Source organism: Hirsutella rhossiliensis, assembly GCF_020360975.1.
Source record: "Hirsutella rhossiliensis strain HR02 chromosome Unknown scaffold00001, whole genome shotgun sequence".
Lineage (NCBI taxonomy): Eukaryota > Fungi > Ascomycota > Sordariomycetes > Hypocreales > Ophiocordycipitaceae > Hirsutella > Hirsutella rhossiliensis.
The window spans coordinates 4,419,351-4,444,537 of NW_025408667.1; the positions used below are offsets into that span (position 1 = coordinate 4,419,351).

The following is a 25,187-nucleotide window of genomic DNA, read 5'->3' on the forward strand; positions in this document are numbered from 1 at the left end:
GGCTCTGCGGGTGCGCAAACCCTGCCTCCCGACTCCCAGATCTCCGGCTCTTCTCGTTTCCCACCGATTCGCCTCGCTGCTGCTCTCGGTGAACAAGGCGCCCTTGATCGTCACCTCGACTCTGGCTGGCCATTGATCGTGCGCCCGCGCTTCCCGCACCCCGACGGACCTGCGACGGGGCTCGGGCGACTGGCGCGTCCCGTTGCTCTCTTTCGCCTCTGCTGCTCAGTCACAAAGACCCCTCGTCCTGCGGCCGGCGTGCTGATGGCCTAAACCAGCGACCTGCATATTATACCGCCTCCGCCGACTGCTCTTGTTGCTGCCGCCACCTCACCACCACCACCACCACCACCACCACTCGACCCGACAGTCAACCTCGTCCATAGCACCCCGTCTTGGACACCACACCCTCGGGCGTCTTAGGCCTCCTTGTGCAGCCGTCTGGGTGGTGTTCTGCTGCTGCGCTGCACCGTCTTCTCCTCGCTACAGCACCCCATTGCCGCTCCCCGCCGTCAGCCCGTCATTGGCAACTCCAGCAGCACCTTCAATACCACCCCTGGCCCTGCGACAGCGCCGCACATCTGCCAGCTCGACGTCTTCCCCGCATTCTGTTCCTGCCACGGGCCGTCCCAACATGCATACTGGACCTGCCAAGGGCTTATAAATGTCGACGCGGCCTTCAAGTGGCGCTCCTTGGCTCCCTTTCCCCATGCCATAACCATGGCCATGCCGAGCGACTCAATCCCTATTTCAATGACTTCTCAACAGCCTGTGGATGGACCCCCCAGGTCCTCCTTTTCTGCCCACCTCCGGCGCTCTCGCCCCAGCCAGCTTCAGACCAACTTTCATCCATCCAAATCACAACAGCAACAGTCGCCTCCTCATCTTCGCCAGTATCAACATCGTCACTGCTCGCCTCATTCTGCCGGGGTTCCCGTCTCGGCCATTAGTGCTTCTTCGATGGCCTCAAGCTCTCGGCAAACCTCTCCAATCATGTCCCCGGACACGGCTGTCTTGACCACAACCTCGTCGATCCAGGCATCGCCCGAACCCATCCGGCCAAAAGACGTGGAACAGTTCCCTTCTACTTTCCAGCTGCCAGACTCCATCCTTTGTCGGAAAACCAGCAACAACTCTCTCGGCCACGGGTGCCCAGACAGCACCAGCCCCATCGCCGAGACCACTTATCAAAGTGTCAATGGCCACATGTCCACGTCGAGCAACGCTACCGCAACCGCTCACGGCAACCATGCCAACTGTGCCTGCGGCAACACTGGCAAGAACAACCTGATCCGACGGCTCTCGAGCCGCGCATCGAGGCGAATCGCGACTCGCAGGCGGCAATCGTCGGCCGCACCGGCCAGCAGGGATGGCAGTGTCGGCCCCTGCTTCTTGCGGCGCCGTAGTGACAGCAACGGGACGGCGCCGCCCGACTACGTCACCATGTCGACCGACTCCGAATCGGACCTGGACGAGCGGGAGGACTTTGCTTCCATCGGATCCTTGTACCTTGACAGCGCAGTCCGGGGCTCGTCGGCTAACAGTACGACGGGTTCCATTACCGGCAGTGCCAACAACATGGCAGGCCCCGTCATTCCCCTGCAGCTTCAGCAAGGCACCTGGCTGAGGAAAATATCCAAGAAGAACCGTTCCAAGCGCATCCCTCTCGTCTACGAACCCGAGACGAACAAGCTCACATGGGACAGGCAGCGGCCAAACAAGTTTCTCCACGTCGACGAGATACGGGAGATTCGGACCGGCTCTGACATTCAGCAGTATGGCCGCGACTTCAACATCCCGGAATCAGAGCGCTCCACCTGGTTTTCCATCCTCTACTCCATCCCCGAAAAGTCAAAGACCAAGTTCCTGCACCTCATTGCTGACGACGTCGAGACGTGCCTCACGTGGACAACCTTTCTCGACGCCTTGCTCAAGCATCGCCAGGAGGTCATGACGTCTCTCATGACTTTCAACGACCGCGCCATCGCGCAGTACTGGCAGAGCGAGATGACGAGGCAATTTGGCGACCAGCCGCGCAGTGAGGAGCACGAGGAGCTGGGCATCGCGGGCGTGATGCAGGTTTGCCACAACCTACACATTTACAGTTCTCATTCTACACTGCAGGCCAACTTTCGCCGCTGCGACGCTCGACGCCGTGAGCGGCTCAATTTCTCCGAGTTTTTGAATTTTGTGCGGCTCATGAGGCAGAGATCGGATGTGCGGCGAATCATGTACAGTATTGCCGCCAATCCCGAGGTCGGCCTGACCCTGTCCGAGTTCTTGGCCTTCCTCCGGGAGGTCCAGGGCGAAGATGTTGACTCCAACACGGCCATGTGGGAGAAGCACTTTGCCAAGTTTGTTCGCAAGCATCGGCCAGGTGACGCCGACGGCCTTGACGCCGACCACGGCGGCGCCAGCATCATGTCGGAAGCCGCGTTTGTCGGCTTCCTGGCATCTCGGCACAACAGCCCCCTCGTCGACGAGCCCCAGGAATACGCGCTGGACCGGCCCATGAATGAATACTTCATCTCTAGCTCTCACAACACGTACTTGCTTGGCCGCCAAGTCGCCGGCCAGTCCAGTGTCGAGGGATATATCTCGGCCCTTGTACGGGGGTGTCGGTGCGTCGAGGTGGACTGCTGGGATGGATCCGATGGCCAGCCACAAGTTGTCCACGGCCGCACGCTCACGACAGCCATTAGCTTCCAAGAGGTCATGACAACCATCAACAAATATGCCTTTGTCAAGTCGAGTTTCCCGCTCTGGATCTCCCTTGAGGTTCACTGCAGCCCCGCTCAGCAAACATTGATGGTGGACATCATGAAGGAGGCTTTCGGGGCTCGGCTCCTCACAGAACCGCTTGATCCATCGTCGGACAAGCTGCCATCGCCATCAGAGCTCATGGAGCGGATCCTCATCAAGGTCAAGAAGCCCGGAGGCAACCACGACAACTCGTCGACGGAAATCATTGGCCGCAGGCGGGGGAGCAGCATCGGCTCCCCGGTGTCGAGGCCACCCGTCCCGGACAGCAGCTCGTTCCATCCTTCTCAGTCAGTCCCCCAGAGCCCTCTCCTCGCCGCCAGCAGCCAGGCGCGGTGGCTGGTTGGCAAGAGCCGAGTCAACACCATCACCGAGGGCCAAGTCCACGGGCTGATGAGCAGCAGCACCAGCGACAACGAGAGCGGCAGCGAGGTTGGATCGGTCAGCAGGTCGGCAAACAAGACGACCAAGCTTCTCGGGGCACTTGGCGTCTACTGCGCCGGGGTCAAGTACTTTGGGTTCGACTCGCCCGCCGCCAAGACGTTTAACCACATCTTTTCCTTTATGGAGACGAGCTTTGCCAAGCACTCACGGACAAAGGAAGCGAAGATGGCGCTCGACATCCACAACATGCGCTACATGATGCGCGTCTACCCCGACGGGATGAGGTTTGCGTCGAGCAACTATGACCCCTTAATTTATTGGCGCCGCGGCGTGCAGATGGCGGCCCTGAACTGGCAGACGTTTGACTTGGGAACACAGCTCAACCACGCCATGTTTGAGGGCGGCAAGGACGAGTCTGGATACGTGCTCAAGCCAACCGAGCTGCGGGACATCCAGGTGCGCCCCTTTGACTCGGCCATTGCACAGGGCAAAAAGGAGCGGTCCGTTGTGTCGTTTAGCATCGACGTCGTCTCAGCGCAGCAGCTTATGCGGCCGGCCAACCTCGCAGCCAGCAAGTCCATGGATCCGTATGTCGAAGTGCAAGTCTTTCACGCCAACGACAAGCGCGATAAGAAGGAGGCGGGCTCTACCCTCGTCCACGACCACGACACGCCCCTCAAGTTCCAGACCGAGGTGATACGGGAGAACGGCTTCAATCCCGTCTTCTCGGGTGGGCAGTTCAGGTTCAAGGTGACGACGAAGCACCCCGAGCTCATCTTTGTGCGCTGGTCGGTCAAGTTGGCGAGCTACGGCGAGAGCTACAACAGCAAAGACGGCGCGGCGATTGCAACGTACACGGCCAAGCTCAAGAACCTCAAGCAAGGTTACCGCACGCTCCCGCTGCTGAACCACGGCGGCGACCAGTATCTCTTTTCCACGCTGTTTTGCAGGATTAACGTGGGCGCCATCGAGACGAGGCTCTTCGATGCGCCGCCCCCGACGCAGGACATGAGCAAGCTCAACCGCCTGGGCGGCAAGGTGTTTGGCCGTTCCAGCACGAGTCCCCGAAGCACGTTTGAGACGAGCAGCTTGGAAAAGGTCAGTGTTGACGGCACTTGATGATGCCGCGGGTCGCTGGATTGCTCAGGTGATTCCACGTGGCACAACCAAATTGATGACTCGGACATGGCGGCGGTATCCTCGTTGCGGGGTGGCCGACGTCGAGACCGACTTCATTCATGTATTCGTTTTCTTCTTCTCTTCTCTTCGGAATTTTTTTTCACTTCATCTCGATTTGCCGCACGATCCGTTGCAACGCCCCACGCCTCGAGCGGCGGTTGAGAAAGCTTGACTTACCTTTTGGGGGCTGGGTTACCCTTGGCAAAGGCTATCATTTGTTCGACCTTTTCTTGATCTTTCTTCTTCCGGCTACAGGACAGCCATGTCACGAATGAGGACGCTCTTGTTTCTCTTTCTTTGTGTATGATGGCGTACGAAAACAGGATGGAAAATACCCGCATATGGGAGAAGCGTGCAAAGAGTCTTGGTATCATTTTTTTTTCTTTCATATCTCTTCCCCTGTGATGATAGAGGAGCAGCGCTGCCGGAATGATGAGCATATATATACCACGCGTCTTGAAGGGGGGCCAGAAAATGAAAGCATAGCATCTAAACACAAGTCTTGGCAAGCACCACTGCATGGAGAGGCGTGGTTCGGTCGACGGCCTTTTCTCTCATTCTCAACGCCAGTCTTGAACTCTCTTGCGGTGCTCGAGGGTGGCGTAATTGAACATGGGGCAGTCGTTTACCCTCTTTTCATGGACGGTTTGTGATGCCGGGCTTTACTGTACTGGCTCGGCCATGGGGATAGAAAGACGAGGTCGGGCCCTAGGTCGGGTGGTGGGTAAAAGCTGTGCGATTACTGCTACAGGAAACATGCAGGTGGGAGGATTGCGGCGGCACAGAATAGCATTTGTCTCGTTTAGGGAGTGGTGCGTGTACACGAAGGTGAAGCCGGGGAGGGGGAGCGTGTAACTTAGGATTGATGACGAGGCCAGCGCTGGGCTGGGCTGGGCTATGCCGGACATGGGGATGAATTGATGGCTCTCTGCCCCTGCGCGGCGCTGGACTTGGGTGCTTGCGTTGCATGCTTTGCGAGTCTGTCTTGTTGTCGTGGTGTCGAAGCCTCCCTCTCTGTGCGTGTCTGTGTGCGTATACGGTCACTGTTCCTAGCTTTGAAACGGAAGGGGTCCATCGGGAGACGAAGGGGAGCAGCAGCGCCCACAGTCGAGGGGCCCCCCCGGAAGCAAGAAGAAGCTCGACGAATATTCTTCCCCCATTCTCCTTGCCCCCCCTTCGCCTCTCCAATGGGGACTTGGCTTGTACTATATGCATAGAAAATACCATATCTTATACACGCGCGTTGCGGGAACAAGCCCCGTCTCGGAAACAAGGTTGTTCCAGTCGCTCACTCGAAATCAATCCACCCCGTCGTCCTGGAAGCGCGGACTCGTCACGACCTCGCCCTCGCCGCGCCCGCTCTGCGCGCTGCTCTTGCGCAGCATGCCGCTCGCGCCGCCGCGGCCCCACCCGCGCCCGTTGGTTACCACGTCGAGGGCCCGCCGCTCCGCCTCCTCGCGGCCCGCCGCTGCCTGCGAGCCGGCCCCGCTGCCGGGCGCCGCCGCCGCCGCCGCCTCGTCGTCGTCCGTGTCGTAGAGGTCGTCCTCGAGCGTCTTGCCCCGCTGGCTGAGCCGCTGCATGCGCACCCCCTGCGTGCCGTCGGCGTACAGGTTCGGGTCCCGGCCGAGCACGCGGTCCGCCTTGCTTGGCGCCCTCCTGGCGGCGCCGTGGACGGGTCCCGGGCCCCCGGGGCCGATTCCTCCATCCCCCCAGGCGCCTCTGTTGGCGCCGGGGTTGTGAGGCTCGTCGTCGCCTGCGCCCCAGCCTGCGTTGACCTCGCGCGCCCGCTGCTCGTCTCGCTCGAGTCGTAACCGGTCGCGCGCCTTGAGCCACTCCGGGTTGGGATCCCACGTCCACCCGTCTCCAGTGGTATTGCAGACGGGGAGAAGCCACAACGGGGGTGACGGCCCCAAGAGGTGGAGCAGGTTGCGTTTCCAGCCGAGGTCAAAGGCGTTGGGGAGCTTTTCCGAGTCGCTCTCGTCCAGGTACTCTTCGTACCGCTTGCGCGTCTGCTGCCGCTCCATCTCTTCGTACGACAGCTGCGCCGGCCGCGCACCCTCTCCAGTCGGGCGCTGCTCTTCAAGATCATCGGGTCGGTCGGCGCCGGGCAAGACGTTGGCGTGCAGGTCGTCCATGCACTGGACGGCCGCCTGCGGGACGGGGTTGGCCGAGGCGTGCGGCTGGTGGTGCATCCTGCGCAGGGGCGACATGTAGCGCGTCCGTTCGAGAAACTCAATCGTCGTCTGGGCGCGGCAGGCGAGCATGATGTGCCAGATGGTAAAGACGCCAATGACGACGCCGATGATGCCGCCGACGACGCTGAGGACGATGAAGTTGACGGGCATGAGGGCGTCGACGTAGCGGGCCGACTCCTCCACCACCTCGTGCCAGACCCAGCTGCCGCTGACGACGAAGCTGTAGAGGCTGAAGAGGGTGGTGTAGAAGAGGAAGAGCAGAAAGGCCTTGTGGTTGCGCAGGCCGATGCAGGTGGCGAGCCAGATGCAGTGGTGGTCCATCTTGAGGACGCAGCGGCCGCACGACGAGCAGTGATGGGTCCGGTCGGGCTTGCGAGCCTGGCACTTCTTACAGTACCGCATCTGGCCATTGCTGGACTTTACGGTCAGGGACGAGGCGGGCGGGAGCGAACGCGAGGTCGGGAGGAGGCCGTAGCCATCGTCGTTTGTCGTCGAGCCGGGCTTTGTGAGGACGGCCGTCGTGTAGGACCAGTTGAGGAGGATATAGAGCAAGACGCCGACGACCGACGACGAGGTGCCTTGGGGCCACGTTAGGTTCTGTTATCTGTTTGTCCCCGGGACTGCATACCTATCCAGCTGCTCTGAGACGTCACCTTGCCAATGACCACCACCACCCAGACGGCCCACGTCGTCAGCCCGTAGACGAAGACGACGGGCAGATACTTGCCCAGGGTGCAGCACGCGCGCTCCATCTTGCGCGTGCAGCGCCGGGGCATGGCGTGTTGAATCCTCCCTCCCCCCAGTGGTGTTGTCTGCTGTGGTTCGTCTCGGCCCTTTGAAGGTGTCGCTCGTGGGGCGTGTTTTCGTCTCGACTGTCGTTCGAGCTCTGAGTTCGTCTCGGGTTTTGTGCGTCACGCCCTCGTAGGCCACTTCATCCCATCATTCTCCGGCGCATAGACGCTCTGTGGTTTGTTTATGCAAGCAGGGGTTGGGTGTGTCGTCGGCAATTGGAACTTGGCTTTTGGCGAGTCACGGCGCTCGAGGCGCAGCCGCTTAGGTCATCACAGGGGCTCGGCGGCCGATGCAACCCCCTGATCCCTGATTTGGTGCTGTACCTACTGTGAAATCCTCACCAACCTACCCTGTACCACCTCAGCTCTGTTTGGCAACAGCAGATAACCCTCAGTTACGACTTGCTCGGCCATGAATGATATTTTGCTCTGTGAAGATCGAGGTCCTATGCCTATCAAGTTGCACACTCAAGTTTCTTGGATCCAGCCCCCCTCCCCGATCCTACTCCCACCCTATTCATGTCATGCCAACATCGTTTCCTTTTCTCTCATCCTTCCATCACATTTCAGTTCCCACACTTACCAGTCGTCCCTAGTCTCGTACTTGATCGTGCCATCGTCATGGCGTTTCATGTCAACGTCGACGATTCCGGCAGTGAGCTGATGGATAAAGGCATCGTAGTTGTCCGACTCGCGAATTCGGCAGTGAACGTTGCTCTGTTCGGCATGAGAGACGATGGCCGCCAGAGACTTGAATTTCCTGAGGCAATAGGGACATTGATATGTCCTGTTTCCGTGGGCTGTCGACCGGAGGTGGCTGATGAGACCACCAGCCGTTTTGAAAGCCTTGCTATAAAAGAGTTAACGGGTTAGCCAGCCGATCGACCAGGTTTACGGACGAGCAGGGAGTGTATCAAGGTCATCTTACCCGCAAGGCAGCTTCGGACAAATGAACCTCTCGGCATAGGGACAATGATATCTCGCCGAGTTAAAAGATGGATAGTCAGGGTGGTCCTGATCCACCGAGTCAAAGATTTGTAGGCCAAGCATAGAGCCTTCTTGGGCTTGGCCAGTCTTTTCCACAGAGGGACGCTGCCAGGCCGGGCAGCTCGGGGGCAGCTCATTCTTGATGCCCCTCCAGTCGGCGACACTTTCCGTGGCTTTGTTTTTCTCCACATCTGTGTTGGCGACAGGAGATGGAGCACTCCGAAAGTGCCATTCAATCGGTTCTTCTTTGATGGAAACTGGGGCAAAGTCGCTCCCTGAACACAGCGTATTCTCCGTCTCGACCACCGGGTCAACAGCGCCACCGCCTGGCGCGGGCTTCACGCCACCGTTGCGTGCTCGGTTTGCCGAATCCAGGCTGATGAACCAGTCGGTGACACCTTCGCTGCCCGGGATCTTCGTAGGCACGTTGACGCTGCGTGGTTCAAGGACACCATGTACGGAACGAGAGGCCTCGGAAGGCAACGAGGTCCTGCGCACAGACGAGTCGACGTGGATCGCGCCGCGCACTGGCAAAGGGTAAATGTACTTGGCAAAGCTGTTCTTGATGGGCTCCCCGGTGAGAACCTCAAGCTTGCGCGAAAACTCCGTCTTCTTCTCGCGACGTTCGTCGATGACGGACGCGTCAAGGCCGACGCACTGGCCTTGCTCGATATGGGCTATGAGCCCGCCGACCCGCACAAAGGGGCCCTGGCCGCAGGCAACACATGTGAGGTTCTGCTCCTGGGGATGAAACTGCTCCACGTTAGCGAAGAGCGTTTAGGGCAGCATGTCTTTCGAGGGAGTCTCGTACAGCTTGGATGTGAAAGATCTCGGCCCCCTCCGTCTTGAAGTCCTGGCCGCAGTGCTTGCAGTGAATGTGCTTGGGCCGGCCAGCCTGACGCATCTGTTGCTTGTGGTCAAGGAGGGCCTCGCAGCTAGCGAAGATACGGTCGCAGGGCTTGCAGAGCCACTGCCCGTCGCTCTGCAGGCCAGAAGGCATTCTCAAGGCGGTGACAACAGGCACTCGTCGATCCCGCAGAGTGGGAAATTCTGTCGAGCGGCTTCAGCTCGTGAGAGAGGAGGTAGCGGAAGCGGGACGCGAGGTGGGAACAGGATCAGAGAGTCAACAGTCGGAGGATGGACTTGGCTTGCTTTCCCTGCTTGTGTGAGCAGCCGAGGCTATGAAGAACACAGCTGGCTGCTGTCCTTAAGCCAAAACGAGGCACGCGGCTGGATAGAGTACATAAGAGAGGAGAGGAGAAAACCAACAAGGCAGCGGAGAGTAGATAAATAGGCTCCAAAGGGGGTCATCTATGATCCGTGTGCACGTGTTGACGGCTGGCTCTCTCTCACGTGCCAGGAGCAGGAACAAGGAGAGTGGACTGGAGCTGTGAGCGCTGGAAACTGATAGGGTGGCAAGTACAGAAAGCTATTCATACCTTACATAAAGCCAGCTTGCGTAGGCCCCCAAGGCCTGAGCCCCTATTCTGGCCACCCTTAGCTCGCGGCTTTCACGATCCGACTCGAGAATCCCTGTGCGAGGGCGGCAGAAACTCCTAGTCTAGCTCTGGATACATTGCGCCGCCCATCAACGCAAAGCTATCCTCGTCCCCGCCGTAGCGGCTGTCCATATCGTCGTCCTGCCCATCGTGATCACTGTATGCCGGCGGATCGGGATACTCGTAGTCCGAGTTGTCGTCGTCGCCATTGTATTCGCCGCCGCTGCCCGAGTCTTCGTCCTCGAGCCCCATGTCCCCGGGTGCCGCTCCGCCGCCCCGGGCATCTGGGGCAGGAGAGGGCTCTGCCGCAGCACTGGCGTCGGCGCCCTTGCCTGGTTCTCTCACCCGCACGTTGTAGCCCGAGCTCTTCTTTTTCGGTGGTTCCCGGCCACGTAGCTCCGTAAGCTCCTCGTCGGTGAGTCGAAGATTTGGCAGCGGCAAGTGCCATGTCGCCGACGTCGTCCTGGGAGGCGTCTGGTCGCCGCAGCCCAGCGTCAGGCCAAAGTCTGCCCGTGTCAGGTGCCGTCCAAACCGGACCGCAACTAGCTTTGTCTTCATGATGGCCTTGACCTTGGCCCAGAAGCCGCCGTGGTACCAGCCACTGTTGACGTCCCACGTAGGGCGTATCGTCGCATTGTCCAAAAGGTCTCTCAACAGAGGGTCCGTGATGTCGCACACTTGCCAGACCTTGCCATCCGTGCAGTACGATTCGCCGTCAAAGGCGTGGCTTTGCAAGTTGTCTGGCTCGGCCTCCTTGCTCGGGGCCGCCTGCGACTTGTCGAGGAAGTGCCACACTCGGTCCTGGTGATTCCTCCTGGCCAGCTTGAACATTAACGTCTGGTAAACGCGGTACTTTGGATCCGTCCTCGGATCGATACCATAGGGCACGACGCCATCTCTCCAGGGACCACCCTTGAACTGATAAGCCGTGTAGTTGAGGCACCTCTTCAGCTCGTTCCAGTTTCGAAGCTTGGCGCCTAGGTGATTCGTCAGCGACCGTCGGGTCCAGACCGGGCGCTCCTGAAATGCCTCCTCAAGCTCGGCTATGATCTCCATCGTCCTGGGATCTGTCAAGTCCGGAGGGAGCTGAGGCCCCGTTGGCGCCGGCTCGTCCGCACCGATGAAGTAGCCGACTTGCTTGACCGCGGTCGTGTTGATTGTGTCGCCGTCCTCCGTGGTACGGACGTATGGATTTTGCGAAAAATTGTAGTTGAAAGGCAGGCTCATGTGCGTAAACAGGGGCGGCGGAATGATGTCCACGTCTGGGCCTTGATCGGTGCCGGGCCTGAACTTGAAGGCCTTTATTTGTTGTACTGAGGGACAAGGTCAGCAGACACAAACGGGCCGGGCCGGGCCAAGCACGGATATGCAAGGCGACTGAGCAGAGTGCAGATGGAGGGCTTACTGTCTCCGGGCAAGACCTGGTCCGCATATCGCTGGGAGAAGGAGGACTTGGACATGTCCCAGTAAAAGTCGGCCAAGCCTCGAAAGCGATGCGTGTGCTTGATGACGCCCACGGCCTCAACCTGGTAGCGATCGGCATTGTCTGCCAGCTTCCGCCGGAGGACCTTGGGCTCGTCAAGGCGTGCGATGGAACAGACGTTGGCCGACGGGGAAGCGGCGTGCGCATCACCAATCTCAACATCGCCCTGCCAGGGATCGTCGGTTCCGCGCTTTCGTTTACGGCCCGTCCGCTTGGGAACGGTGATTTTGAGGACAATGTTGTGCGACCGCGCATTATGGGACATGATGGAGGGACAAAAGGGGCTCTCGGGATTCATGTAGAACGGCAACGAGCTTCTCAAGGGGTCCAAGACCTGGAGGCGGCGTGAGAGAAGGAAGAGACGGAGCCAGAGAACGCACGGTAGGAATAGGGCATGGCAGAGCAGGCAACGCACTCACGTAGGACAATGAAGAGGCTCGACCAAAGGCCTTGACGGCGCGGTCGATATCCTTGACCACGGCAGGAATTTCGACAGCGGCGAGCCGGCGAGAAGGAATAGGATATCGAGGGGCGCCATCCGTTGACTCTTCCTCCAGGACAGTTTCGTGCGCCAGCAGGACTGTCGACTCCTCGGGACTTTGGCTCCGCGCATCATCATCGACTGTGGGAGTCGAAGCCATCCTTGCCGCTCGCTCCCCAGGTCCCGGGGCTTCGAGGCCAAGGGGAGAGGCGGCGTCGTCGTGGTGCGCCAGAGTTGCTGTCAATACCCTGTTGATGCCGCTCTAGGGGACTCGCTCGACTCGTCATATGAAATGAGGCAGGGGGCTGTGTGTCGTCTCATGACATTGACGACCGAGGGCGCCTAGTCTTCAACCGCCTGCGACAATTCCCCTGGGGTTCCAATTGTCCATCTAATTACTGCGAGAAAGAGTGGGAGCTGTGGTTGAAGTCAGAAGCCAGATACGCAGATCGACGTCAAGTTCTGCAGTGGAGAAGAAGAAGCTATCGTGCGTGGACGTTGAAAGCACACTCGGCACTTGGCCGCTAGCAGGTCGGTGGAGCGTGCGCCTTTGCGCCCTCGCTCAAGGGCCGCTACAGTGCATCTGACCCTAAAGGCACAGGCGCCCAAGGTCCCTGGACCCGAGCACCGACCACTGTTCTTGCTCCAGCCGCTGTAAGTACACGAGACTCGGTGCAAAGTACCCGAGATGCAAATCCAAGCTTCACCTTGCCGTCCGGGAAGTCTTGGTCTTGAATGAACTTCGCCTCTGGCTGGGCTGGGACATGATGCAAAGGAGGAGCAAGGACGGTCGAGCTGCAGCCAAGCTTGTTCTCCTGTGTGGCACAAGGGCATTGGAGGAGCTCAATTCGGCCATCCGCTGGAGGTATCAAAGGTCAGCCACACTATTGGGCATCTTTCCTGGCCTTGTTGGCCTGGGTGCCTTACCTAATAGGGCTCCAGCCGTAGCCATGACAGGCAGCTGGCCGCAGCGCTAAACGGGCAATCATAACAAACACCCCTACACGAGGCGGGCCAGGGACTCGAGCCTGTACTACCTCCTGAGTCCTCCAGTGCACAGGTGAGCGTCGCGGTATACAAGTCCTGTGCCTCACCGACTCCCGCAGACTGCCAAGGTCGGGCTCCCAGAACCGCTCACCGGGTGTCCGCTACGTGGCCCTGTGCTGCTGCGGTGGGAGGGAAGTAGACGGTACCTATTCCCCATGTACCAGCGATAGAACAGCATTCCACCCTTCCAGACCCGCCCTCCCCATCTCCCTTTCACTTTCACCTCTCTCTCACGCACCACACATTCTGTCCCCGCGCCAAACCTCCACCCCTACCTGTCGGTTGCTCGTCATTGCCCCTTCATTCCATCCAACCTTGCAGTCAAGGCTGCCCCCCCTTTTTTTCTTCTTCTTTCCCGGCCGTCCAGCTGACTGCTGACATCGACAGCAGAGGCCACCTCCATCCTCTTCAGTTTAGTCGCGAGCAGCCCCTCCTCGTCTCCGCCCCCCTCGCCGGCGCGCGTCTGGGCACCCGTCAACCGACATCCATCGACCTTGTCCGCAACAGCGATACTGCCCCCATCAACACTGCCGGCGGTAGCCACGACGCAGGGCGCAGGCACCATCGGCCCAGCTGCGCCGTAGTGGCGGGTGTCGAGTGTAGTGTCGAGGCTTGATCGTCGCATTCTCTCGCGGCGCGCCAGCTCCGTCGGCCATCACCGCCACCCCTATCCGTCCCCAACGGCCCGCCTCGCCATCCCGGGCCCAGCCTTAAGACCTCTTCAATCCTTCGTCATCGACCTCGTCTTGCGGCCGTTGTCAACTTCGACGCACACGCCTCGCTCCCTTGCCGCCTCTGCTTTCGTCTTTCTCACAGCCGCTGCAGTGTCTCTCGGCTCAGCCGCGCTGATTTCCCAACACCTCCTGCCCTGGGCTTGCGCTCTACGTTTTTGTCCAGCTTCCCCGCGTCTTCGTCGTTCGTGCACAAATTGGCAGCGTCCAAGTCAACCAAGCATCCTCACCGCCCAGGATGAAACGCTTTAGCCAGAGAGTCGTGAGTACCAGTCCCTTCGGACCTCCCCCCAACGAGCTGGTCACCTCGAATGGAGCAGAGTGGCTGACAAGAGCACTCACTCTCCCAATAGCTCTCACGAGGCAAGGACCCCAACAAGTCTTCCAAGAAGAATAAGGATTCCAAGGAAGGCACCTCGTCTCCGTCTTCTCGAGATTCATCAAACCAGTCTCCTGTCCTGACACCCTCCTCCTCGACCTCGACGCTCAACGACATTCGGAACAAGCCCCTGCCCTCCAATAACGCTGGCCACGGAGGCGATCACGGGCCTCCCGGTCAGCCTTCGAACCTCTCCAACGTCGCCCAGCCGGGCAATGTTCCCGAGCGGTTCGGTTCGATGGGGGGCGCCTCGAGTCCCAATGGCGGCGGCGGCAATTCCAGGCTGCCCCCCACAGTAGTCATCAGCCCAACTCCGGGTGTAAGTCATGCCAGGAACTGCTCGCCCAGCGCACCAATCGCTAACTTGGCTCGTGAACAGCATCTCCCCCCGCCTGGGGCTGCCGAGACGATGCCTCACGACCTGGCCCCTCCCAAGGCCGGCCAGAAATCGCTCCTGATCCACAGGGGCATCGATAACCGCGATGCTATCCCCGAGGGGCTGCGAACACCCAAGCGACAGCACTCTTCTCGGTTTGACATCTCCGCCCACCGGGAACTCGAGAAGCTCCCCGGATTCCACGAGGTGCCACCAAACAGGCGTCAGGAGCTGTTCATGCAAAAGATTGACCAGTGCAACGTCATTTTCGACTTCAACGACGCCAGCGGGGACATGAAGGCCAAGGAGATCAAGCGGCTGGCTCTCCATGAGCTGCTGGATTATGTCGCTAACAATAGGCAAGTCATCACCGAGCCTATGTACCCCAGAGTGGTCGACATGTTTGCCAAAAACCTCTTCCGGCCCATCCCGCCCCCGGTGAACCCCCAAGGCGAGGCGTTTGACCCGGAAGAGGATGAGCCGGTTCTCGAGGTCGCCTGGCCGCATATCCAAGTTGTGTATGAGTTCTTCTTGCGCTTCATCGAGAGCCAGGACTTCAACACAAACATTGCCAAGGCATACATCGACCATAGCTTCGTGTTGCAGCTACTCGATCTCTTCGACTCCGAGGACCCACGCGAGCGGGACTTTTTGAAGACGACGTTGCACCGCATCTACGGCAAGTTCCTCAACCTGCGCTCCTTTATTCGACGGTCAATCAACAACGTCTTCTTCCAATTCACGTACGAGACGGAACGGTTCAACGGCATTGCAGAACTCTTGGAAATCTTGGGCTCCATCATCAATGGCTTTGCGCTGCCTCTAAAGGAAGAGCACAAAATCTTCTTGACCCGCGTGCTGCTCCCCCTGCACAAACCCAAAAGCCTCAGCATGTATCACCCTCAGCTCGCCTACTGCATCGTGCAGTTCCTGGAGAAGGACGCGTCTTTGACGGAAGAGGTGAGTTTGAAACGAAGCCTCTGGTGGGTATTGCAAACCGCGCCTTGCTAACGAAGCCTAGGTCGTCTTGGGTCTTCTCCGCTACTGGCCAAAGGTCAATAGCACCAAGGAAGTCATGTTCCTGAACGAGGTCGAGGACATCTTCGAGGTTATGGACCCGGCCGAATTTGCAAAGGTCCAAGAGCCTTTGTTCCACCAGCTGGCCAAGTCTGTCGCCAGCCCTCATTTCCAAGTCGCCGAGCGCGCATTGTACTTCTGGAACAACGAATACTTCTGCAACCTCGTGAGTGACAATGTGGAAATCATCCTACCCATCATGTTTGCGCCGCTGTACGAGAACTCCAAGGGCCACTGGAACAGGTACGGTTTCCATTCGATTCCGCCGCTGCTTTGTGAGAGGGTTAACGGGAATTAGGACAATCCACGGCATGGTGTACAATGCCATGAAGCTCTTTATGGAAATTAATCCTCAGCTCTTCGACGATTGCTCCCACGATTATACCGAACAGCAAAATACTGCTGCCGAGCGAGAAGCCCTGCGAGAGCGCAAATGGGCGGCCCTAGGCGAGAAGGCGAATCAACGGAGAGCGTCCGCCAGGGGTGATGCTACCGACTCTCCCGCCCTTGCACAGGCTGGAACTTTGCCACGAGTCGACGAAGTCGACCCTGTCAGTGAGGATAACCAGAAACGGCTGGATTCTCTCAAGCTCCAGGATGCTGCTGGTCGACGAGCCAGCGGCCATGAGCGAAGAAGCTCCACCAGCTCCACCAAGAGTCGATGACCGCTTCCACTCGGAGCGTCTGCGACCTTGGCTGTGAGGAGGCTACATAACATGGCGTAGCAAGTCGGGCGGGACAGCTGGCCACACCCCCTGGCTTGGGTGCTGCATGCAATTCGAGCGTTTTCAAGACATTACCACAACACCATATATCTGAGAGTAGGGACAGGGGAGCGTGCTTGCGAGCTTGATGAGCAGCCGTTGCACGGCGAACAATGCGTTGGCAGACACCAAGCCCCCGCGCGGCTACTCGACCCTTGCTTCGCGTCTCTCAGACATGTTTTATCACGATCACTGCGCATCGTCAATGCCCAACGAACGGCACAAGGAAAAAGAAGTTCATGTCTGACGGCTGATATGTTCTCTCGTTTTAATTTTTCATTTGCCTGTCATCCGAAGAGTGCCATGGTTCGAGAACAAAGGCCCCATCGGTTTCCCCCTCCCTCATTGTACCTTTGAATACGGGGATGCGTATTAGGTGCCTTGATATGTATGGTGTCGCACACACTGGGGCACGCTTCCTGCTTGATTTCTTTCCCTATTGCGGTTTCTCCATTCTCGAGGGCACCAAAAGCATCGTTCAAGGAGGGGAAAAAGGCGTCTGGGGAGCAGGCAGGCACACGGGGAGGAGGGGCCAGCATTGCGAAATGGCTGGCGCCCGCGGGATTGAGAAGTGGCTTGGGCAGGGGAGGGATGGGTTTGTCCCCTTTGCGGGGTGGATTTCTACAGCCTTCCCCCTTCCCTCCTTTGTTGCGTGGTGTTGGTAGATGTCCAACAGGTCGGATTCGAGTCGGATAGACTTTTTATTTTCATGTCTGTCACCCTTTTCAATTTTTTTTCTGTGTGCGAGATGGTTTTCCAGGGCACTGGATGTTCACGGTTGACACATCAAAACCAATGATGCTTGCTAGTTGTCACATTACACACCACTTTTCTTGTTCTATGACGCCACTATTCGTACATGATGAGCTCGTGTGAGCGTTCGTCGGTGATGTATCCTCGCGGGGGCCTAGCGGTACTATATGCCATCCAGCAGCGAGAAGCCCGGGCTATGGCCTCATAGCGGTCTGCGATCCCCTCATGCTGTCGTTTGCGTCCCAGATGTGTGACATGTCCCTTGCAATCGCAGAAATGGGACCACGTCTTTAAATACTACAAGCAAAAAAAGGAAGAAATGGATATGGCGAGGACGCCTCCTGCAGTCGAGCCTTTTGTTAGCTGCTGGCTGCCGTTGCTATCCATGGCTCGGGAGAGATGGAGAGATGGGGGTCCTCGATATATCGTCTTGGTGGGCGCACGCGCCACGTAACGTCTCTGTGCAACGTCGGCCGCTCGAGGAAATGGACCTCGCAGCGATTCATCGCGATCCGTAGCCGCCGTAGCCATAGCCGTAGCCGTAGCCTCCGCGCCCGTTGCCGCCTCGTCCACGGCCTCGGTATCCACGACCGCCGCCGCCAGACCAACCAGAGCCTCGCCCGCCGTACTGCTGCTGCGCGTCGTATGGCGATGACTGAGGAGGCGGGGGCGGCGGCACGGGACCGGCGCCCCATCCGCCTCCCATAATTGGAGGGGGCACGAAGCCAGACTGATTGGGGTTCCAGCCTTGTGGAGGGGGAGGGGGTGGCGGCGGGAAGATGCCTTGGTAGCCGACAGGGGGGGGCGGCGGGGGGACGGGGAAGCCTCCTGGGCCCTGGGGCATGGCGGGAAAGCCATGAGGAGCATGGGGGTTAGGTGGCTGCTGAACTCCCCGGCGGTCGCTATCGTTGTAAGAGGAAGGCGAAGGAGACGGGCGGTGGCAAGGTGGTCCAGACCCGGAGCGCGTGGAGGAGCGCGAGGATGGACGCGACATAGAGTTGGTATACGAGCGTCGCCTGTCAGAACGGCCACGAGGCGGCGCCGGGCTACGGCTGCGGCTGTACGAGCTGGTTCTCTGGCGATCCCGGCACGAGCCGCGGTGGTGAAGGCCGCTGGAGCTGTTACGACGTCCGGGGCTGCGGCTTTTGTCGCGGCTCTGGGAGCGTGACGAGTACTTGAACCGCTTCGGCGAGCGACGGGAACGGTTCGCGGAGCTCAAGCGGGACGGGCTTCTCGATCCCGAGCGTGAGCGTCGAGCCGGTGGGGGATTGCTGGCTGCGGTCCGGCGCCGCTGTTTGGTGCGATGGCAGAGTGGCCGTGACCAGCCCCAGTATGTGTCGATGCTTGCAGCATCGTCGGCTGAGTCGCCTTGCTTCTGCACCTCACCCAGCAGATTGAAATCGGCACCAGTTTTCTCCCGTACATGCTCGTCCTGGAACAAAGCTTCGACGTCCGAGAGTGCGGACTTGACGCGATTGATTAGATCCTCCTGGAGGCGCCCGGGTGTGAGCTGCGAGGGGCGTAGATAATCACGACGAACAGGCCTGGTCGAATCTGGAGCCAGCTGCACCAGCCAAGACGTGGCAGGCAGATGGTTCCAGGCCGTCGAAGGGTCACCGTGGGAGGAGGGCATGGTGTATGGGGCCTCCTTGGCGAGCTTGAGAGCCTCCTTAGATATCTGGATGCGGGTGCCCGAATTCTTGTCCGACGCCTGCGCAAACGAGTCCCTGAGTCGAGTTATGAAGGCAGCATGCAGATACTCTCGCTCCTCCCAGAGAGAGATGAGGTTCCTCACTTTTGTCAAGTGCTTGGGGCATTTCTCAAAGGTGGATGCGGTAGCCACCATGGCAGGCAAATGCGAGTCCCAGGATCGTGCGAGTTCGTCGTTTCGTTGACGGGTGATGACGTGGTGGAGCACGTCACTGGCGATGAAGAGTACGTGCAGCCTTCGTCTCATGACGCTCGGTCGGTCAAAGTCGATGTCCATGCTCTCCGAGAGGGCGACGAGATACTTGCCCAAGGTGGCGGCCCGGCGGCCCGAGGGCACGACGTTGGCAATGATCCAGTTCTTACATTTCTGCGAACGCACAGGTTGGTCAGTTTGCCGGAAGCATGACGGAAGAGAAAGTGGTGAGCGAACCTGGACGTTGGGACGCGAGCACTCGTCGAGAGTGTTGTCGAGCAACTCGAGGAACCGCGCAACATCGCCACGGTGCAAGGCATTGGGATCGGCGCGTATAAGCGTGGCCGTGAGCGCGGTTTTGGCAACGACGAGGTCTGGAGTAGACACCATCGCTGGCAAGACGCGCTCCAGCGAGCTGCGTCGCGTGGAAACGCTCAGTGGAGGCAAATGAAGCTGCGGAAAAGGTGATGATGCTGAAGAATGAAAGCTGGGGATGTGCAGCTGCTGGTTACGTAGAGCTCATGGTGGGGCGGATAAACGTCGGGGCGTCATCTTTGCATAACCTGGGTCAAGCCTCCGACACGAGAAGTGAGGTAGTTACTCGGGCATGGAGTCTGTGAGGGAAGACATTCCGTTTTTTTTCTTTCTGCTTTCCCCATGGACACGGGCGAATACTCATACCCATGGGGCTTCCAATAGACGCCAACTCCCAGCATAGTGTCTAGTTCAAATACCGGGCTTTTCTACAGCCAGTTTGGTTCCCCGTCGCATCTCCTGTGCTACGAGAACCGATCGCCTTTGGGGCTGCGGTAGGGTGCGTTGCTCTCGTATTTGCTCTTCTCCGTCACGCGTTGCGACTCGGTGGCTGGTGCATGTCTCGTTGGCGCCGGGTCGTTGCTGGCTTCTTGACTCGGCGAACCTGCACTATCAGTCCGCGCGGGACCGCCATTGCTCGTACCAGACGAGGCGCCGGGATCGGCGGCTGCGTACTCGAGCGACCGGATGTTGTCGCTCTTCTTGCGAGCTTGCTCAAGCTTGGCCTGGCGGTCGGCGTTGATCTCTCGCTTGGCAAAGTAATAGGCTCCAGCGCCGGCTACGATGGAGTCAGCAAAGCGCAGCGAGAGAGGGTCAAGAGAGCAAGCATACCGACACACAGGGAGCCCCAGCCAAGCCTGCAAAAGAAGTCAGCGACGCGACGACGGGAAGAGCGGCGAAACCGGGGCGAACCAGAAAGACCGGACCTGTTGCTGGTCAGTGGGCTGCCGGCAGCAAGCGGGACTTGAAGACGGCACTTACCGTGTTCATACTGACAATGTCCTAGGAGGATGCACGTAAAGCCGACGGAATCGATCGCGGACGGCACTAAGCGGTCGGGCGCAAAGAGGTTGGAGCGTGTTTGGGATAGGCGCAGGCACGTCTGTGGAGGATGCAGAAAAGTCGTGGATGAGGTAACTCGCTCAGGTCTGAAGACGGTGCAACAGCCCCCACCTGATGCTGCTGCTGGCGGGGCCGGCCAATGCCTGCAGGGCACCATCAGGTACGGATACAGGGCCTTTTGAGATATGACGTCGACGGTGTTTGTACAGACGCCGTTGAAAGACCAGCATCTACGGGTCGCATGTTGGAGTTGATTTTTATTCCAAAGTTGACCAATAAGTTGCCGTCAATCTGGACTAGACAGCACCCACATGCCGAGCCACGTGTAAGCAGCTTTTGCCGGCGATGGCTTGGGCACGCTGTATAATCGTGAGCCAGAAGCGTTGGAGAGACAAATGGACAAAGAGCAAAGACTGGTATGGCCTCATGGACGCTGCGTGTCGGGCCTCAGCTTCGGCTCCAATGCATTCTCCCGGGCGCTAGTCGACAACCTCCAGTCGGTGGGGCTGCAATACCTGTCACGGGGTGAGCAGCGAGTCTTCCGTCCGCTGGAGCTCACTAGGGGGTACCTGTGTATCCAGGTACAGTCGGACAGCTCGGCTGGCTAGATTCAGTTCAACACTAACAGCAATAGCCAGCCCCCCCCTACTGTACTCCCTCCCCAAAATAACGCTAAGAAAGAGTACATAGCAGGGGACTTCGATCAACGCCCGCCAAACCACCATAATGTCCACAGCCATGGATGCCATCGCCTCTCCCGCACCCTACGCAACCACCTGGCTACAGGACCTGAGCCTGTAGCCTCGCAACCGCCACCTCGAGAATCAGAATGCCATATGATCGCCAGGCTTTCCGCCTCCGACCCGCTTCCCCCCCACCAGTCCCTCGCTCCCCAACCAAAACGCGCCGGCTCGTCATCGTCATCAGCGTCGCCAGCCTGAGAGTCTACCACGGCCGCCTGCTGCCATCAACGCACGCCTCGAGGCACCTTTGACCGAGCACCGTCGTCCTCTGTTGATGTCCTTGCGAAAAACGGCGGCACAAAGGCATGGGTAGGGGGCTTCGTCACCCCGCCACCCCGCCGTCAAGACATCCTCTGCCTCCACCATGAACCTTTCTACCGGTGACGGGCCTGATGGCTCCTCCATCGTCAGTTGCAGTCCGATTTCTGTCCCTGCGAGTACGCCTCCTAACAGTCTGCTAGAAGCCGGTTTCGTCTCTGCTCGCCCGCTTCGAGAACATGTCAGCTGCCCAGCAACAAGAACAGCCTCCCGTGCGACCAATCTCTCCAGCCCCGAAGCCTGGGAGGCTACGCAACTTCAAGCCGTCGAGTGAGGCTGCCGCTGGCCCACCAAAGACTCCCACCAAGCCGTCCATCACGGTTCAAGATGGGCCCGCAGCCTCGACGCCGCAAGACAACGACGCACCAGCACCGTCGCTCCCCTCGACCAGGCCCACCCCCCTGGCTAAACCGCAGGGACTGGCCATTCACACACCGGCCGTAACGGTTCAGCCGCCGCAGTCACCCCCCAAGGGCCGAGCGAACCCCCTCGAGCCCGGAAGCCATTCTCCATTCCTTGACCCCGTGTCCACGACGAGTCACGAAGGCGTCGGCGGACCTCCCAACCCGATCAAGTTACCCAGCCGGCCGCTGACTCCCCTTCTGCCCCTTTTGGCGCCGAAATCGCCTCGCCCTGGTATATCGAATCCTCCATCCCCCCCTCCTCCACGGCGCTCCGGCGAGATTCGAAGGGAAAAGGACGTCAAGCAAGCTCCGCTACCCCCGGCCCCACGCTCAAACAGACCCTTGGGCGTCCGCCAACAGCCCTCGAGCCTGCCGGAACCCCGTGGCAGCAACATGTTGAACCGGACAGTGATCTCCCAGGAGACGTCTCCTTTCAGCAGCCCTCCCACTAGCCCTGGCGAGGCTGGCGATGAGGCGCCGCCAGAGTTGCCAACGCGGCCTCGACCGCGAGGCAATAGCGACATTCCCAGCAAGCCCAAGTTGGGCTTTGATGGTTTCGAGCCTCCTCCAGTGCACCCTTCGATTGCAATGAAGCGCATGGAACAGGGCCAAGTTCCAAGTAGTCCTGGGAGAAGCGTCATGACCTCTCCGCGTGCCAGTGATCACCGAGTTGCTTACCAGTCAATACCCTCGAATCCCGAATCCGCTCAGCAAAAGACTCCTACTACCCCCATCGCCGAGGCCTCCCTGAGGCCCCCTAGGACCACCGCGCAACACGCAACTCCCGATCTTGATACCCGTGTCTTGCCGGCGCCTTCAAATCGTTCTGCATCTCAACCCATTGCCCGTCAATTCGCTGTCCACCCAACTCGACAGACAGTCGACACCAGACCCAGAGATGCAGTACCCGAAAGAGGACGTCCAGAAAACAACAGCAAGCCAGCGCCCATGACTGCCACGCTCAAGTCCGCCTTCTCGGGCTTGGTCCCCGAATCTGCTTCATCCTCTACACCTCTCGGCGTGGTAACGACGTACCCCGACGGAGCGAGTGCAAATCGCCGTCCGCCTTTTATCAAGAAAGGCTGTCACGACATACAAACGCGATTTGATCCCCGAGTATTTGATGTCTGCGGAGAGCTCGTTTGCACAAGCGGCCAGTTAACGCGCGTCTGGAACCTCTTGGACGGTGAGCTAGTTATGAGCTTGGCTCATACCGAGGGCGTCAAGGCGACTGTGGTTGCCTTTAAACCCGCGCCAAGCGCTGATACGGAGGGCTCCGTGCTGTGGATTGGTACTAACTTGGGAGAAATCATGGAGGTCGAAGTGTCCACGCAGCGCATCCTGCTCAACAGAGGCGGCGTACACGGGCGGTGCGACGTCATCAGGATGTATCGCCATGTTAACGAGCTCTGGACTTTTGACGAGGCGGGCACGTTTCACGTGTGGGGACCCGGCGTCGATGGAGTGCCGAATCTCAACAGCCATCCTCATCAGACCAACAAGCTACCGAGAGGACACACGTTTTCGATGGTGGCTGGCGACGAACTGTGGCACGCAGCCGGCAAGGCCATTCGCGTATTTGCGCCGTCGCTGGATGGGAGCCGGCCATTCCAAGTCTTGGTTAGGCCTCTTGCTGCAGACGGCGCAGGTGAGGTGACCGCGGGCACAGAGGTCAAGACGCACCCAGGAAAGGTCTTTTTCGGTCACCTCGACGGCAAGGTCAGCATCTTCTCGACTGGCGACTACTCGTGCTTGGCCGTGCTCAGTATCAGCTCGTGGAAAATCAACGCGCTGGCAGGCGTCGGCCTGCATCTGTGGGCTGCATACAACACAGGCAAGATGTGCGTGTACGACATGGGAGAAAGCCCCTGGGTTGTCAAAAAGGAATGGCAGGCGCACGACCAGCCCATTATGAAGATGAAGGCCGACCCGGCGAGCTCGTACCGACTTGATCGGCTGCAAGTCATTACTCTCGGGGGCGATAACAAGTTCAAGGTTTGGGATGGCCTGTTGCAAGACGACTGGCTCGAGGAGGACATGAAGTCAAAGGACGTCGACTATTGCGATTTTGAAGAGCTCCATGCCATGGTCATGACGTGGAATGCCGGGGCATCGACGCCTCACGGCCTCCGCTACTCGGACGGAGATGCTGCCTTTTTCCAGGAGCTGGTGCAGTCGAGCGGATCTCCCGACATGTTTATATTCGGATTTCAAGAACTCGTCGACCTGGAAGACAAGACGGCCACGGCCAAACGGTTTCTCAAGTCGTCCAAGAAAAAGGAAGGGACGGACCAGGAGCGAATGAGCCACCAATACCGCGACTGGCGCGACTTTTTGATGAAGACCCTGGACGACTACATGCCCGCGGGCGACCTGTACCACCTCCTACATTCGGCTCCTCTCGTGGGTCTCTTCACGTGTGTGTTTGTCAAGTCTTGCCTCCGGGAGCGGATACGCAACTTGAGCGCCGCCGAAGTGAAACGGGGCATGGGCGGACTGCACGGAAACAAGGGGGCCGTCGTCGTTCGTTTCCAGGTCGACGACACCTCGCTCTGCTTCATCAACTGTCATTTGGCGGCCGGGCAATCCCAGTCGAGCTCTCGCCACAACGATATTGCTGCCATCCTCGAAGCCAGCCTGTTTCCCGCGGAGCGCGACCCGGTGGTCCGCATCGACAGTTTCACCGGAGGCGGCGATGGCACCATGGTCCTGGACCACGAGTTGTGTGTTCTGAACGGCGACCTGAATTATCGCATCGACACCATGTCTCGGGACACGGTTGTCAAGGCTGTCAAGCAGCAGAACTTGGCGAAACTTCTTGAGCGGGATCAACTTCTCATCGCCCGTCGGCGCAATCCAGCGTTCCGACTGCGCGCATTCGAAGAGCTGCCCATCACGTTCGCCCCCACGTACAAGTACGACGTGGGCACGGACAACTACGACACAAGCGAGAAGAAGAGGAGCCCGGCGTGGTGTGACCGGCTCCTATTCAGAGGTCGCGGACGGGTCCAGCAGCTGGACTACAAGAGGCATGAAGTGCGAGTGAGCGACCATAGACCTGTCACCGGCAGCTTCCGCCTCTGGGTGAAGAAGACCAACCCCAGAGAGCGGGCGCATGCGTGGATGGAGAGCCAGCAAGGGTTCGAGGACCTGCAGCAGCAGGAAGTAGACGACGAACAGTAAGTCACGTCACCTTGATGTCTGGCATGATGACAACGCTGACAACCATGGAATCAGGGTCCTCTACTTGGTCAACACCTGCGGATATGACGTGGAATCGAGCAGGAACTTTGTGCGGGAAAGGTCCGGTCGCAAGGCCCACAGGAGTCCCAGCAGAAGCGGAGGTGGCCACTGAGAAGGTCGAGGCTTGTGCTTTTGTCTTTGCGGGGTTCGATACGGCGTGCGAGGAATAATACGCAGGCTCAACGGCGCGAATACGGGGTCCTCCAATTGACCTGGACGCCTAACGGGATACACACAGCATGAATTGATGTTTGGGGCGCAGTGAGGGTATATAGACAAAGACATATTTGGCTTGTTTCCCCCCTGGAACGGA

At 59.1% G+C, this 25,187-nt stretch overlaps 8 protein-coding genes across 8 annotated transcripts; 3 read left to right on the forward strand and 5 right to left on the reverse strand.

Moving 5' to 3' along the window:
- Positions 1–993: 993 nt before the first annotated feature.
- On the forward strand, positions 994–4,263 carry HRG_00579 (phosphatidylinositol-specific phospholipase c, Y domain-containing protein; the record flags this gene model as incomplete). The annotated part of the gene is made up of 2 exons (XM_044859050.1): positions 994–2,621; positions 2,703–4,263. The coding sequence occupies 2 exons, from the start codon at positions 994–996 to the stop codon at positions 4,261–4,263; spliced, it is 3,189 nt and encodes a 1,062-aa protein (XP_044725450.1).
- Positions 4,264–5,621: 1,358 nt separating this feature from the next.
- Positions 5,622–7,294, reverse strand: HRG_00580 (DHHC palmitoyltransferase domain-containing protein; the record flags this gene model as incomplete). Its single annotated transcript, XM_044859051.1, has 2 exons — positions 5,622–7,096; positions 7,147–7,294. 2 exons carry the CDS (start codon positions 7,292–7,294, stop codon positions 5,622–5,624), a joined length of 1,623 nt encoding a protein of 540 aa, XP_044725451.1.
- Positions 7,295–7,888: 594 nt separating this feature from the next.
- On the reverse strand, positions 7,889–9,296 carry HRG_00581 (palmitoyltransferase PFA3; the record flags this gene model as incomplete). Its single annotated transcript, XM_044859052.1, has 3 exons — positions 7,889–8,159; positions 8,238–9,049; positions 9,108–9,296. 3 exons carry the CDS (start codon positions 9,294–9,296, stop codon positions 7,889–7,891), a joined length of 1,272 nt encoding a protein of 423 aa, XP_044725452.1.
- A 556-nt stretch (positions 9,297–9,852) lies between these two features.
- On the reverse strand, positions 9,853–11,919 carry HRG_00582 (RNA polymerase III transcription factor (TF)IIIC subunit domain-containing protein; the record flags this gene model as incomplete). The annotated part of the gene is made up of 3 exons (XM_044859053.1): positions 9,853–11,108; positions 11,201–11,612; positions 11,698–11,919. 3 exons carry the CDS (start codon positions 11,917–11,919, stop codon positions 9,853–9,855), a joined length of 1,890 nt encoding a protein of 629 aa, XP_044725453.1.
- A 1,856-nt stretch (positions 11,920–13,775) lies between these two features.
- HRG_00583 (protein phosphatase 2A regulatory B subunit (B56 family) domain-containing protein) lies at positions 13,776–16,034 on the forward strand (the record flags this gene model as incomplete). The annotated part of the gene is made up of 5 exons (XM_044859054.1): positions 13,776–13,799; positions 13,891–14,235; positions 14,296–15,252; positions 15,314–15,612; positions 15,668–16,034. 5 exons carry the CDS (start codon positions 13,776–13,778, stop codon positions 16,032–16,034), a joined length of 1,992 nt encoding a protein of 663 aa, XP_044725454.1.
- Positions 16,035–17,388: 1,354 nt separating this feature from the next.
- Positions 17,389–19,179, reverse strand: HRG_00584 (RNA polymerase II-binding domain-containing protein; the record flags this gene model as incomplete). Its single annotated transcript, XM_044859055.1, has 3 exons — positions 17,389–17,902; positions 17,951–18,963; positions 19,027–19,179. The coding sequence occupies 3 exons, from the start codon at positions 19,177–19,179 to the stop codon at positions 17,389–17,391; spliced, it is 1,680 nt and encodes a 559-aa protein (XP_044725455.1).
- A 389-nt stretch (positions 19,180–19,568) lies between these two features.
- On the reverse strand, positions 19,569–20,094 carry HRG_00585 (uncharacterized protein; the record flags this gene model as incomplete). The annotated part of the gene is made up of 5 exons (XM_044859056.1): positions 19,569–19,654; positions 19,709–19,882; positions 19,936–19,961; positions 20,017–20,030; positions 20,086–20,094. 5 exons carry the CDS (start codon positions 20,092–20,094, stop codon positions 19,569–19,571), a joined length of 309 nt encoding a protein of 102 aa, XP_044725456.1.
- A 1,179-nt stretch (positions 20,095–21,273) lies between these two features.
- HRG_00586 (putative inositol polyphosphate 5-phosphatase C9G1.10c) lies at positions 21,274–24,986 on the forward strand (the record flags this gene model as incomplete). Its single annotated transcript, XM_044859057.1, has 3 exons — positions 21,274–21,315; positions 21,371–24,810; positions 24,869–24,986. The coding sequence occupies 3 exons, from the start codon at positions 21,274–21,276 to the stop codon at positions 24,984–24,986; spliced, it is 3,600 nt and encodes a 1,199-aa protein (XP_044725457.1).
- Positions 24,987–25,187: the final 201 nt, after the last annotated feature.